The sequence below is a fragment of the Falco naumanni genome, chromosome 7, assembly GCF_017639655.2.
Source record: "Falco naumanni isolate bFalNau1 chromosome 7, bFalNau1.pat, whole genome shotgun sequence".
NCBI lineage: Eukaryota > Metazoa > Chordata > Aves > Falconiformes > Falconidae > Falco > Falco naumanni.
This window is the reverse complement of record NC_054060.1, coordinates 22,951,420-22,965,418: the sequence shown is the minus strand read 5'-3', so window position 1 is coordinate 22,965,418 and position 13,999 is coordinate 22,951,420. Positions and strand designations below refer to the sequence as shown.

The window sequence follows — 13,999 nt, the reverse complement described above, 5'->3', positions numbered from 1 at the left end:
CTTGGTATAATTTGGTGTCAGGTTTTGGCAATAGGGTTGTCAGCTTACTTGCAGCCTTTCCATTTACTTACCTTTCTCCTGTATGTGCTGGAAAACTAAGGACTAATACTGTGTGTTCAATTTGCTCTTGACTTGAAAGTGTGAATAGAAGTTCTCAGAATTCACATTCAACAATATATAGCATTAGCAGACCCTATTTTCTGGTGGTCGCTTGCTCTTTTTCTTTTTTATGATGGGGCATCAGAGGTACTCACAATTTTTCCTCTGTTGAAACAGCCTACTGTGTGTATGTTTTGTTCTATTTTTGATAATGCTTTGAATTGAGAATAGTTGCTTAGATGTTGTCTTTAATGACAACTGTGCAGAATCCTTTTGGTTCTGATTTTCTTCTAGTAACTTTTGCTGTTTTTTCATTTTAGTCTTTAAAATCCAAATTGACCCTGCAGATATCTATTTAAAATGTTTGTATAAAATAGTTGTTTAGGTTCAAAGCTTGATCATACTTTGCACATATTGGCTCTTCTTTTGTGCCATCTTTAGTTTCCATACCTTACATGTCCTGTTCTCTGCCTTCCCCCGCACCCCCCCTCCCCTTTTGTAAATTGAGTCTTGCTCCCATCTCACATTGACCTATGATGTTTCCAGCACACACTGGCTGAATGTTTAATGTTTTTACTGTACTGCTTCCCATGAGATGTATACTTCTGTTCTACCTGTTTATTTATATTTGTTTCTTTTGCCATGATGCTTACCAAAGGACACTATTAGTGTTGATTATGTGCTATACTATGTTGATTCATGCTGTTTTCTTATGTTTTTTGACTGTATCTTATGTAATTTCTGGGTTTACACTTTGATTGTAGGTTGAGTGGAGGGAGAAATTATTTTTTCCCCATATATTTTCAACATTATTTTGCCTAGAAAAAAGATGCCTATAGAGAGAGAGCAGTAGTTTCTTTCCACTGGTGGTCACTGTATTGAGACTCCCTATTATGAAATTCATTATATTACATTTAATCTGCTTAGGAAATCATTATTATTATTTTTTTTTTTGTTATTTTGCCTCTGAGGCAAAGTGTTGTCTTGTGTAAAGCATCTTTAAAAAAAGGGGTTTTACTTGATTTATTGTGGATAAATTAGGCTTAATGAAACGTAGTCAGAAATCTCCATCTTCCAAGACAGCGTATTTTATTAAGCTAGATAGATAAGATCATAAAAAACAAATTTGGCACAAGGTTTTCCTTTCTGTTTGTCTTCTTTAGCATTAAAAACTCTACAGAAAGTCCCTGCTCGTTGTAACAAATGCAACTTAGATAGTCAGCATCTTTCATCAGTTTGAGGCTGTGAGCTTTGCATCTTTCTTAATTTCTGTTTGTTCAGTCCCATGAAGCGCTCTCTTACAGGCTAGCATTTCCAGATGCATTGAGTGGGGCCTAAGCATCCTCCTCTTGGCTGTGTGCAGAAAAGCAACTTTTCTATCCACAGCAGTAGCATCAAACTGTCATTTTCACTTATTTCAGGTTTTCTGTTTTGTTATGGTTAATTTTTTATTTATAGTTTGCAGTAATAAGTAACTATCAGAGGCAAGTTGGAACAGTTGGTGTAGCATATTACAACAGTAACTTTTGTAGCTCTGTAGCATCTTTATTTGAGGAACTCACAAGTGTTTTAATTATTTTAGTGCCACAGAATAGGTGAACATTATTTGTCATTTACCTGTGAGCAGGCAAAATTGTGAATAGCTTTTGAGTAAATAAAACAAGCCCCAAAGACTTTGGGGGAATTTCAACAGCGTCAGTGGAGGACAGAACTTCTCCCTTGTGGTCATTGCCAGTAGTCATTGTTCTTAGCGTACACTTGCAGTAGGCAGGGGCCCTAATGACTTATAGAAAGTAGTACCAGAATAAATATACAGGCAGCCCTGCTAGATCAAAACTGTTTTTTTTTTGCTAACACAATGAATCTTTATGAAGAGCTAATCTGCAAGGAAACATGTACGTGGGGGAGAAATTGTCGGAATACTTGGTGTAATGGGCATAAAGCCTTGCAGGTTCTTTTTTCTCCAACTAAAAGCTGTAGCAAACCAACTTGAGTGGTGAAGGCAGCAGACATGCAACGTGAGTGTTACAACTGTATAGTGGATCCTCTCGTTAACAGGTAAAGTGATCTCTGTTCGCAGTAGCCTGATCTTCCCTTGATGAGGATAAGAGCTTTCATACCTAAACCTTGTCAACTTCTCACTGCGTAATTTACAGAGGCAATTTAAGGTCGTATGACCTGTTGGAGGTTGTTAAACTTCCACCTCTACTAATCAGAGCAGTCGCCTGGCGTGGTAGCTGTGGCTAGCAAGAGCTGCGAGCAGGAGATGTGGCGCTGAAGGCGCTCGGAGCGCCGCATGGTCTGTCCCGCTCCCTGAGCAGGTCCCGGCGGCCAGGGCTGAGTGCAACCGTAGGTGGGTGTGAGGCTGTCGCAGCTGACAGCCACCTGGCTATAACACATCAATTCTGGTGTACGCGGTTGATAGTGTATTTTCTGCTCCATGAATTGAACTTTTAGAGTGGGTGAACAGTGGCTCCTTCACCATGTTCTCTGACACAATGGACAGTGTAACGGCAAGCCCGTAGTATATATACTGCTCTCCTTGGTAAACCTGATCTGCAGCTGATTGCAAGGGTTGTGCTATGTGTTGCTAATAGCTTAAAATCACTTGCTTTAGCAGACAGTTTAGAGAAACGGAAACACAGTGAAGTGTGACAGAAGGCTGGTACTGATAGCGTGAGGGTCAGCTCCTGCTGTGCACACAGAACAGCATCGATCTGCTGCAGTAAGGTGCTGGGAGTAAGTATTGCTTCACAGCCACCGGCAAATAAAGATAAATACAAACAGATAAAAGAAGTGAAAAAGAGCAAACTGGAGAATTATCTGATCTTTGATATGTGCAAACAGATGGGAGTGAACAAAACTTTATGCGTTATACCATCTTTAAATTCTACCCAGTTAGTATAGCAAGATAATTGTGCAGTGAAGTATAATTGCCACTACAGTGTGCTTGAGAAGAGTTAGCTAGTATAGTGAAAGCCCCAATAATCAGTATTTGAATCCTCTTTTTAAAAATCTGTGCACTTCAATTTTATTTACTAATAAAAATACTCTTCAGAGCATGGAAAGAAGGATTGAAGAAACAATTTGTTTTCTGTCCATACGCTTGGTGAATTCTGTTCATTTGGTAAGCTGAGTCTTTCTTTTTAAAACAAGAATTTGTAATTCTTTTAAAGCAATCAACTCTTTTAACCATACCAGTTTTCCTGCATCATTTCTCTACATTAGAAAAAACCCGCTGGATTTCTAATACACAAGAGAGAAGCAGAGGTGGCAGAGTGGGAAGCCGGGCCCAGAGGAATAAACGGGACCATGTCTGTGAACCTCGGGGTCTCTGGCCTGCTCAGTCACCACACCTCAGTCCTACCTGGCTGGTGCTTCCCGTGCAGCCCTTCTGCTTTTGGTTGCTGTTATTCTGATTCTAAAGACAGACACTAGCTGGTAAGCGTGACATCTAGAATACAGCAGGACCAGGCAGCCAGGAATATAAAAGCAGGTGAAAAAAGAAGAAATTAGATGTCAGTCTTTTCACTGTAAGAATAACGTTCGGTATACCGAATCACAAGATTAAAAGTTTGGAGGGCAATCCACCTCTGGTGCAAATTCACTTCTGTATAATGTCATTAAAGATAATTTGGCCATTTATATTTAATCTGATTTGCATAGACAGGCAGTTTGAATTAGGAGGTGTCTGTGAATGGAGTACTCTTTCATGCAAATCACTTGATTTAAACATTGGTGTGGCCCAACTGGGAACAGCTGCTAGCTCTTGCATCTCAGTAGCACCAGATCAGAGGTACGAAATGAGCTTAACTACGTGCGTGATCACTAAAGCGAACTATGAAGCTCATTCAGAGTTGAGGATGTGTAAGAACGTTCAGAACTGTGAAAATTCTCCATCTCAAGGGGCCCTTATGGGTTGTTGTTTTCTGATTCAAAAAAAGAATTCAAAAAAGTGTTAAAAAAGCACTTTTAATAAATAGAAATATTGTATTTTACAGATTTGAGGAGTTTTTTTCTTCACATTCTGACTTACTTGTGGAGAGTCTTTTGGAACATAATGAGAATCCAATGCCACTGTACCTTGGGGAAAAGAAAAAATCCTAGAATACTAGTGGTAGGAACCAGAGGTCACACTGGCCATGCACCGAGCAGATTCACTTGGCTGTGGTCTGAACAGGAGCTTGCTGCTCCCTTGGGCTGCTGGTGGGTCACTCAGAGCCTGTGTTCTCCTCACTACTTAGCTTCTTCCTTCTTATTCTGAAAGTGGGTTACAGTATGTTCAAATGGTAGGAGCCATTTCTTTCACTGTTAAAGCTCTGATGTTTGCTTATCACTAATAAGCCTTGTGGAGTCCATTCTCATCCCAGGCCATTTATTTTGCATAGAGGGTAATGCCTGGTGGGTTTGTAGCTCAGAACAGTGCTTGTTTGCAGCTAATCAAATCTGTATTTCTAAATGTTATGATCTAAATAAGTTGTCTCAGAACAGTCTGCAGTTTGGCACTTCATAGTATGATTTTACTACATATCCAACTCACTTCATAGGATATTTTTACTATGTATACAGTGTATTTGCTTCCAGTATCATTGTTAGATGTTTGTTACTTGTTGGTATATGCCAAGGTAAATGGAACTCCTATTATCCCATGCTGTTGCCAGGTCAGGATCATTAGATTCCATAGGAAAAAGCACAGGATAATTCTCCGGGTGTTTTTATTAAACACGCTCACTTGCTAAGGAAACAGTGACCGTTGGCAGAGCTCTACAAAGAGAAAGTGGGAATTTGACCCTCTCCCACTCCTATGCGCACAGATGGGAAGTGAGCAGTTCCGAGCTTACAACAGGTCTTCCCTACCTGTTTCCATCCTTTCACACCCAGCCTTCTTCCTACAGTTTTAGGAGAGCTCATCCTTCTGCAGATGTTAGATAACATGATTTTGTTTGAGTTTATTCATTTTGTCTGTCTGCATCTCTTACATGCTTTCCTTTTTATTATTTCCCCCCGGCGGTAGGGCGGTAGCACTTTCAGATGCAGGGTGAGCCCTCCGGTGGTACCTGCCACCTTTGCTTTAGGCTGTGACAACTCTTTTTTCCCCTCCAGCTGCGCCTGCTGGAGCCCGAGGCGCAGATCCGCGTCCCTGAGCCGCTGTGACCTGCCCGCTGTGTGTTTGCCGTGGGCAGGCACGCTCGCGTTCACCGGGCCACCGGGGGGCTGGTACCCCCGCTAGCCACCTCCCACCCTTGATAGCCAGGGCTGGTGGCAGGTACCAGAGTCGGCTGGGAGCCCCCGCACCGCTGGGGGGCGCCCTCCGCGGCTGCCCATGGCCGCGCGGTGCGGGGCAGCTCGCAGCGCCGCCGGGGGGCGCCCTGCCGGGGAGGGGCTACCGGGGGGGGGGGGGGGGCGCTGCCTGTGTGTGTGTGTGTGTTCCTGGGGGCGGGGGGTGCCCTACCGGGGGGTGCCCTACCTGCGGGGAGGGGTGTCGGGGAGGGGTCCTACCTGCGGGGGGGGTGCCCTACCTGCGGGTCCCGGGGCCCTGCCCGCCCCCGCCGGCGGGGGCCGATGCGCCCGGGTGCAGCACGGCGGCGCCAGCGAGCGACACCGGGTGACGCAGCGCTGCGCCGGGGGCGCCCAGCAGCGCCCCGCAGCCGCGGGGTGGGCCACGCACCCGGGACTCGCACCCGGGCCACCGGCCGCCGCTGGCTGCTAGTCCCGGCTGCTGGGCCGGCGGGTGGCGAGGGCGCTGCGTGCAGCCTGGCCGGGGCGGGCTCGGCTGCCTGCGGGCGGCACCTGCCCGGCCCGGGGTCCCCTCCCCGCCGCGGGGTCCCCTGCCCGGCCCGGCCGCGCAGCTGCGGGCACAGCCCGCTCCGTGCTCCGCAAAACTGGGGGCACAGCCCGCGCCCTGCGGGCTCCGCGCTCTTCTCGGCGCCGGCTGTACCCGCTCTAGATGCCTGCAGTACGGAGGAACCCAGCTGCTTCCCATGGGATGCATCTGCATAGAGGAAGAATTCCTTCTTTAAGATGGGTAATAAGCAAACGATATTTACTGATGAACAGCTAGACGCCTACCAGGTAAGGTACCCCGGCTGTCAGCTGGGGAATAGGGGAGCAATCCTCGTATGTTTGTGGGGTGGGGTGGGTTTTTTCCCAAACATAAACGCAAGCTTCATTTATAGCCTACAGGCATATATTCTGCTGTTCCTTCCAGCAGCTGTGATAGTCTTGTGAGGCTGGGATGCTGAGTATACTCAGTTTAATTCCCTTCTCTATATACAGGGAAAAGAGTCAAATCCTCAAGGTCTGGACTAGGAAGCAGGGTGAAGACTGTGACTAGCTTGACAGTGGGAGCTTTTAGTAGGATCTTTCTCTTGAGTGTTTTGTAGAGAAAAGTGGAGCAATAACCTCTCCTTCTCTGCCTGTTACCTTTGGTGACAGTAGAGGGGAAAGGAGGGTGTGTGTGTGTGTGTGTCTTTTCTAATTTCACTTCTTTTAAGGACAAGTCACAGAAACACGCTGAATGTAATTCCAGCATAGGTATCCCTGTGCTTGCGTCCACTGCCGGGTGGCAGTTTCTTACCTTAACAGCAGTGTGTGATTTATGTCTACGGATAGCTTATTGGTGGTACTTTATTTACTTCACATTTCATGAGCTGGATTTCTAACAGGGTAGAAAAATAACAGTTCCTAGCTTTCTGTCACGTTTCAGTACACTGCAGATCTGATTGAAACGGGCTGCAGGCGACTCTGCACGCTGGGCATCTCGAAAGAGTGTGCTAGAACACAGCGAGGCAGTGCAGGAGGGGAAGCAGGGGGGGAAGCAGGGGTGGGAGCGTGCTGGGGCGGCAGCTGCCCGCTGGTGATGAGATGCAGGCAGGGCTGCCTGCGCTGCTTGGTGCCTGGGGGATGGACACAGGCAGAACTAACAGCGCAGGAAATCCACATTTGGTTTATCTCCTGATAACATGAGGGACAGATCCAGCGCACACAGGAGTAAATACCTTCCTTTTTACCTTCATCTTTGACTCAAGTCCTTGAAGTAGAACCTATGATTTTAAATACTGATTTTCTTCGGAGTTGCTGCTAACATGGCTTTTCACAGGTGTAGATATTTAGCCACAGATAAATCCCTGAGGTTAGGGGTATATGTTGAAACACTTTAAAATGTTATCCCATGCTGAAAATAAGGCATAAATTCAATTGTCTTATTAAATGCCTAGGCTTTTTCTTGTCATTGCAAGAAATGGAGCTTCTTTAATTTCCGTGTTGTCACACATCTTACCCTTGCCAGCAGTCTGTCACTGTAACATATTAGTCTGAGTTAGTGGTCTTAGACTTAGTAGTCCAAGACCCAAAAACGCTTTTTTACATCCCTGCTGGAAATCAAAGGTCTGTAAAGCACCAATGTCTGTCTTCTGACTAACAATGAAAGTGAACACAGAACAGAGCACAACTGCAGTGAAACAAAACAAAATCCAAATGTAATTAATGTTATCTTCTCGACATAAACTGGCAAATGCAAGAGCTGAAATGTCATCCCTAATCCACTGCTCTTCATGTAGAAATTGCTGTTCTCTAATGGCTTTTGCAGCCCCTGCCTTTCGTGACGCTGGGTAATTGATCTCAAAGCCTGGTAGTAGTTAGGCTCAGTGGCTGGAGTCAGCTGAGGGATTTCTCTGTTACAGGCCAACTTGTAGTTCATTAGTCTAGTGCAAGATAATTTTTGACAAGTAATAGCTCTTGTTTTACATGGTAACTACAATAAAATAACAAGTTTCAGGGCGATGGCTAACATCCAGAATTTGTTAGGTAGGAATATCAGCCTCGTGCCATGAGCAATCAGATAAAGCCCTTACTTACGTGGCTGGTGCTTTGCCTCTGGTCCGTGAGTTACTGCAGACCTCTTGGATCTCTGAGGCACACAACTCCTGGGCTTGCTGCTGTAGCATCTGCACAGGGCTGCTGCCTCTGCCCTGCATTCTGGGGGAGCACTGTGCCTGCTGTGGTACCAGTGGGGCTGCTGGACTTGGAGTTTGCCATCTTAGCTGCCACCTTCTCAATTTGTGTGGTTCCTTCAGAACGGAAAAGGGGAGAATGGGGTGATGGTTCCATCATTTTTAAAATGTGGGTTTTTCATTTCTTGAACTGGCAGTTGGGTTGCCAGGTCCTCTGAACACTGGACCACAGTAAGATGCTGGCCACCAAGGGTCCACTTTGCAGTGGTCTTCTGTGCACAGCTGTATCCCACTGCGCACCCAGGCATCCGTATAGAAATTGCTTTTAAAATGGATCATTGATTAATCTTCCCCTCCCCAAACAAGAACAAGGCAACTTCTTGTGAATTGTATGTCTGTGAGTTGGTCCTGTACTCCTTACAATAATACCCAGGGTTACAACCTCTGTAGTATCAGTATGGCAGAAGCAAAGAGGCAACTTGCTCCTTTTTGTAAAATAGGTCGGGTTTTTGTTCAGTTCCCCAACAGTTCCTACTAGAAGACTGGTCAAAACTTCACTCCCCTTACGTTAAGACTTATGTCTTTATTTGAATATATTTCTGGCCATTGTGGTTGTAACTTCTGCCATTTTTGTCTTTAATGCAAATTGCACTGCGCATATAGCACCTAAATACTACTTTAGTAGTGACATTTTTATAATTTTTTAAAATGCATTATGTTTTAAACGCTTATTCCTTAGGAGATACTATGAGATGGGAAAGCGAGAAGTTCGTGTGCTCAAAGTATGGTAAAACCGTATGTAAGTGGCTTTGGTTTCCAGGAGCAAAGATTAGGCTGCAGAAAAAATAACCTGCTTGAAGAGCTAGTATACATAAATCTTAAGTCGTTAATACGATATTAATGAAATAAAATAACCAAATTTGATTTGTCTAAAACTTTCTGAAATGCCCATATATAAACTTTTTTTGCATATGAAGTGCCATATCGAAGAGTCATTTTTTTAGCAGAACCTTTACACTTAAATAACTGTAAATTGGGTCACCCACAAGATGACCTCAATATTTTTAATAGACAAGTGTTTTAAATACTTTTCATTAAGACTGGCGATGGGTGACTGGTTGAAACTGTTTGTAAAAGAGATGCATAGTAGGACTTAATAATATTAAGCCTCTCAGCTTTTTTCATTCAAAGTAGGTAGAGGCAAACTGAAGAAAGACCAGAAAGCTGCAGATCTCACACACCCTGTCTCATCACCTGTTCTAGTTGACAGGTCTTCACATATTAATAAACTTAGCGAAATGTTTTGGAAGTTAGGCTTTTGCAAGCATTGGTTTCCTTACTGAGATTCACCTCATTTAAAGTTAGCTGTGTAAGAAAATGAATTCTACAGGGGATTGCTGGTTCTTACACCCTCCGAGTGCTTGACAGTTTGGGGGGGGGGGTTGTGGGTTGGTTTTGGCTTGGGGGTTTTTTTTTTTTGGTTGTTTGGGTTTTTTGTTTTTATATAAAATGCAAAATCTAACCAAGGTCTGGCTAGGGCAGAGGTAAGTATTAACCAGCAAGAAAGATGTGTTTCATTGCCATCAAAGAGCATTTTAAAATTCATCTTTTAAAAGTTGTCTGTAGGTTTTGGAGGTCAAGCCTCATACTGAGACAAGAAAACGAACAGGAATTGTAGGCTTTTTTGAGTGATGCTGTATAAAGATGCTTGAAGCAATAGAAGATCCAGGCAATACAGTACAGCGGCATCAGAGCCGTGGGTTGACCTCAGGGCGCTGCATTTCCTACCGAGCAGGATGTGCAGCAGCTGCGCGGGGGGCATAGGCAGCCTGCACCCCTGCTCAGCCAGCTTGTCGCCCTTTCTGGAGTTAATTGAATAAATGGTCTGAATTTGATACAAACGTGGTTCTGATTTTTTTTCCTAATAGACAGAACCTAGAGAATATAGGGCACAGATATTTTGTATCAGATATTACTGTTTTTATTGCAAGCTATTTCTTTTTTTATTTGTTCATTAATGGGATTATTTACTCTGCGTTATTTAATGTAGCCTCAAAACAGACTGATATTTATCCTGGCTGTATTCTAGGCAGTTTATTGCAATAAAAGGTAGTAATATGAAATAATGACTTACTGCTTCTACACAAGAACTTGTCTATTACAGAGCTAGTTTTTTTGCTTTCATTAAAATTCTGGTCAAAGTGGGATTCAACTATAATTCATGAGAATTGTGGAAAAACAGGAAAAACCTCATGAAACAAGTTATGATCTGTCAAGAAATGCCATTTATAAAGTGAAACTGGGTCATCAAGCTAGCTATCCTTTGCTTTAAAAAGCTGTACTTCACTTAATTGGGATCTTTGATGAAAATGAACCCTTTACAAGAATATAAAAAGTGTGTTCATCATCACAGGTTCTCCAGGTCCTTCTGTAAAAAGTATTTTCCAGTTTGATAGAGTATTGCTGCCTAAGTGCAAATTTAAGTAGCATGGTCATGGAACAAGGGTTTTGTGAGATTATCCTTTAGTCAGATTCTGGTTTTATGTTACCAGAATATATATTTTATATACACTACTGGTTTTCTAGTGCATATATAGATTGAGCAAAATTCCATTTATTGACAGTTTGCTGCTTCTTTGGTCTACAGCTGCAGATTTTTCCTCCTGAAACTCAGTGAGTGTTTTAGTTGTCCTGCCTGTGGCTCTGAAGTGTACGTGATTACGAATAAAGGTGGTCTGGATGTTAAAATCTCCATTGACATTCTGACGTAACCAGCTTTTTTTAATGATAAAAGTCCATATACCAATACTATTATTAATGCAGATACTAACTCTGGCAGGATTTTTTGAGTGTTTAAATCTGGATTTGCTGAAGTACTTGCCCAGCTCAGCAATGTTGGCTGGTGCTAGCCTCAGTGACTTCCAGTAACTCTTTATGTATTCACAGTGATGAAAATACATCAATATCTTGCTGACTCAGTCTTGCACAACTCTGTATCAGTCTTAGTTGTATGGCAGCTAGAATAAAAGTATTGCAGTTGTAAAATGTTACCGGAATAGTTAATAATAGATCTTCCATGAAAGTTCTGTTGTTTCTATCTAGCACTCTTTAACTTACATTTTTGATTACTTTATAGGACAATGTTTTTATGGTGTTTTGATTAAGTGTTCTTACACGCATTGTATACTTCTGGCACAGTGCAAAACATCATTTGTGATTTTAAAAATGAAACTTCTGAAATAATTTGTTTGAAACGCTGCCATTTAAAATGCTGCAGCAACCAGTACTTCTCATTTCTTAAAAGCTGCTCAGTAACACAGCTGTCTGTCTTGCCTTGAGGTTATTGTCAGAACTGCTGTTGGTCGCTGGTTTACTTCATCTGTGGCTTGCTGGCTTTTGTTTGAGACTGTTTTACTAATTGGGAGTGAATTTGTATTGCTAAGACTTCTATATTATTTCCTTATATATAAAAATTCCCAATGGAGCTGTTGTAGGATCAGAACAAACCAGCTCTTATGAAACTATACATATAAAAGGCGGAATGTGTGTATTGTCTTAGAGGAGAAACATGCATTTAATGTGTTTAAGAGATATTGTTTCGCAGTAGCTTTGTGTACTTGGGCATTGCTATTCTTTCATCCTGTTCCTTTCTCCAGTTTTTCTTCTTCTCTGTAGAGAAAAGTTTTGCTTAGCTGTGTGAGATTTAGTTTTATTTGAAACCTGTGCTTTATGCACAATGATACTTGCTTCGAAAAGTGATGAGTGATAATTTCTCATTCAGTGACCTCTGCTGCCGTTCACAAACTGCGCGCCGCGCTCTGGTATTGGCAGCGTATCCAACAGGGCAAATGACGTGTGGTCTGACACAGGAGCCATACCTCATGTTACGCTCTGTGTGTACGCTTTATGTAAAGTACCAGCATTCTTAGCACAATTATCTCGATTTTTTGTTCAGATAACTGTAGAACTAAACATAAAGCAGAACTGACCTAGGAGTTTGCAGCGAAGGCTTACAGACCAGTGGAAAAGGTAGTGGACCACCATATGTCGGTCTGTTCCTGTTTTGGCCTAAACCTGCAATCACCTGATGTAGGAAATCAAAGAATAGAGCTCTAACAGCCTGTGTATTCTGCTCTTTTAGGAAGTAAATTTTAAGAGCAGAGCCCGTTAACCCTACTTCACAGGCAGTGTTGGGTGACTTGCAGAAGGTCACGCTACCAGCCAAGAGCAAAGCTAGCCGTGGAAGCTAAATACACCAGCTGTCTCTTTTCTCTGCAAAATATTTTAAGAACCAGTTAAGCCACCTAAATGTCAAATTTGAAAACCAAGTCCCATTATACAAGCTAATGATCTCATTGAAATCAATAGGAAATTTTGTTTGTTTTATTTTATTGACTTTGCTAGACATAAGGAAGTTAAGCGGGTAATTGCAGATTTATTTAAGTGGTATCTTACCCTCCCAAAACTGCCAGTGATCCTTTGTCAGACATCTAATTAATTTGATTATCAAGAGCACAAGGACAGACTGAGTGGGACAGTTGATCTTGGAAGAGGAGCATGTGTTTTCCCAGGGGCTGGGGTAGGGGACCTCCCAGCCTCTCTTTAAATAACCTAAAACCCGCAAGGGGCCTTCTGTTAGCAGGAGTTTTTCAGGCCGTTGTATAGCCTTAGAAATAAAAGCAATGTTTCTTAGGATAAATTCTTGCCAGAAATCTTGAATCGATAAGAATTACAAAAATTCTGGTAACGTTTCTTTGTTCAGTATTTACTCTGCGCTGGCCTGGCGGGAGCGCCAGTGGCTTTAGTGTCCAGACAGAGCAGCCAAGTTGCTCTTTGAGTTCTTCATGAACTCAAATACATTCCACAGAATAGCAGATGGGTCCCATGATATCTCTGGCTTGAAGGGAGATGGATGTCGTCATATGCATAAATGACAAATGCTTTCTAGGACCCGCTTCACCTTTCCTTATGAGGGAGTAACTTTAACATGGTAGTTTACTATTTATTGTCCATCATTGTGTATTTTCTGTATGAATGAAGTAGCCAGAATAAAATTGGATGACTCACCTCCGTGTTTCTTTGGTCAAAAGTCTTTAATTAAATTGCTGGAGTCCCAGCAACTATATAATCTGATTTTGTTATTTAGACCCTTGTTCCATCATGACTTTAATCCAAGTTAGGGTTGTGCTTTCAAAAAAAAAAAAAAAAAAAAAAAGGGCCAGTCCTGCACCTCTTTCCTGCCATCACTAGATACCAGATACTTGAGCTTCATCCCTTGTACCCGCACCGCTGGTGCTCTGTTCTAAGCCACTGGATGGAAACAATCCGAGCTGGGAGTGGATCTGGTTTTGCTAGGTTCATTGCCAGACTCGTGAGTTTCCTCCGCGGGAGTTCTCTGATGCAGTTCTAATATCTGTGGGTGCGAGGTGGCATGAGGGAAGAGGCAGGAGCGAGGAGCTGGGAGCAGCAGGAGTGCGGCTGGGCTCCCATGCGGTGGTGGCTCGGAGCTGCGGCGTTTGCCTCGGCCGCCCCAGACCTGACCTAATGGTGAAGCATTTCTGAAGCGCTGCGTGCAGTCTTGCTGTGGGGCAACAGTAGGGGCCAGGTCACAACTAATTTGTGGTGCTCTGACCCCGAGTGGCATTAAGATCTTGGCAAGTGGCCTGTGAAACCACTAAACCACTGTAAATGCTTTTTGGACACCCCCACCCCCCCCCAACACGCAATTCCACGGTGGCAGGCACGGCTGGAGCGCTGCAGGCAGGCAGCGGCCAGGCATCGCTTGCAGCTACTTATTGTAAAGGTTTTCAATATCAGTGGGTTTAGATTATGTTAGTTAAAATTTTGTTTGATTTAAAAAAAAAAAAAAGCAGACAGTAGTGTTTGTTGTCAAAGATGTGATGTGATTCACGTTAAAATAAAAAAAACCCAGACACGTGGACCTCCAG

At 43.3% G+C, this 13,999-nt stretch overlaps 1 protein-coding gene across 1 annotated transcript in view; it reads left to right on the top strand.

Annotated features, from left to right (window-relative positions):
- Window positions 1-5,652: 5,652 nt before the first annotated feature.
- Window positions 5,653-13,999, top strand: part of CIB2 (calcium and integrin binding family member 2) — a 49,690-nt gene continuing 41,343 nt past the window's right edge. Inside the window, exon 1 of the mRNA XM_040602555.1 lies at window positions 5,653-6,171. Coding sequence (XP_040458489.1) covers window positions 6,121-6,171 — 51 coding nt within the window. The 5' untranslated portion in view covers window positions 5,653-6,120. The remainder of the gene's footprint in view (window positions 6,172-13,999) is intronic.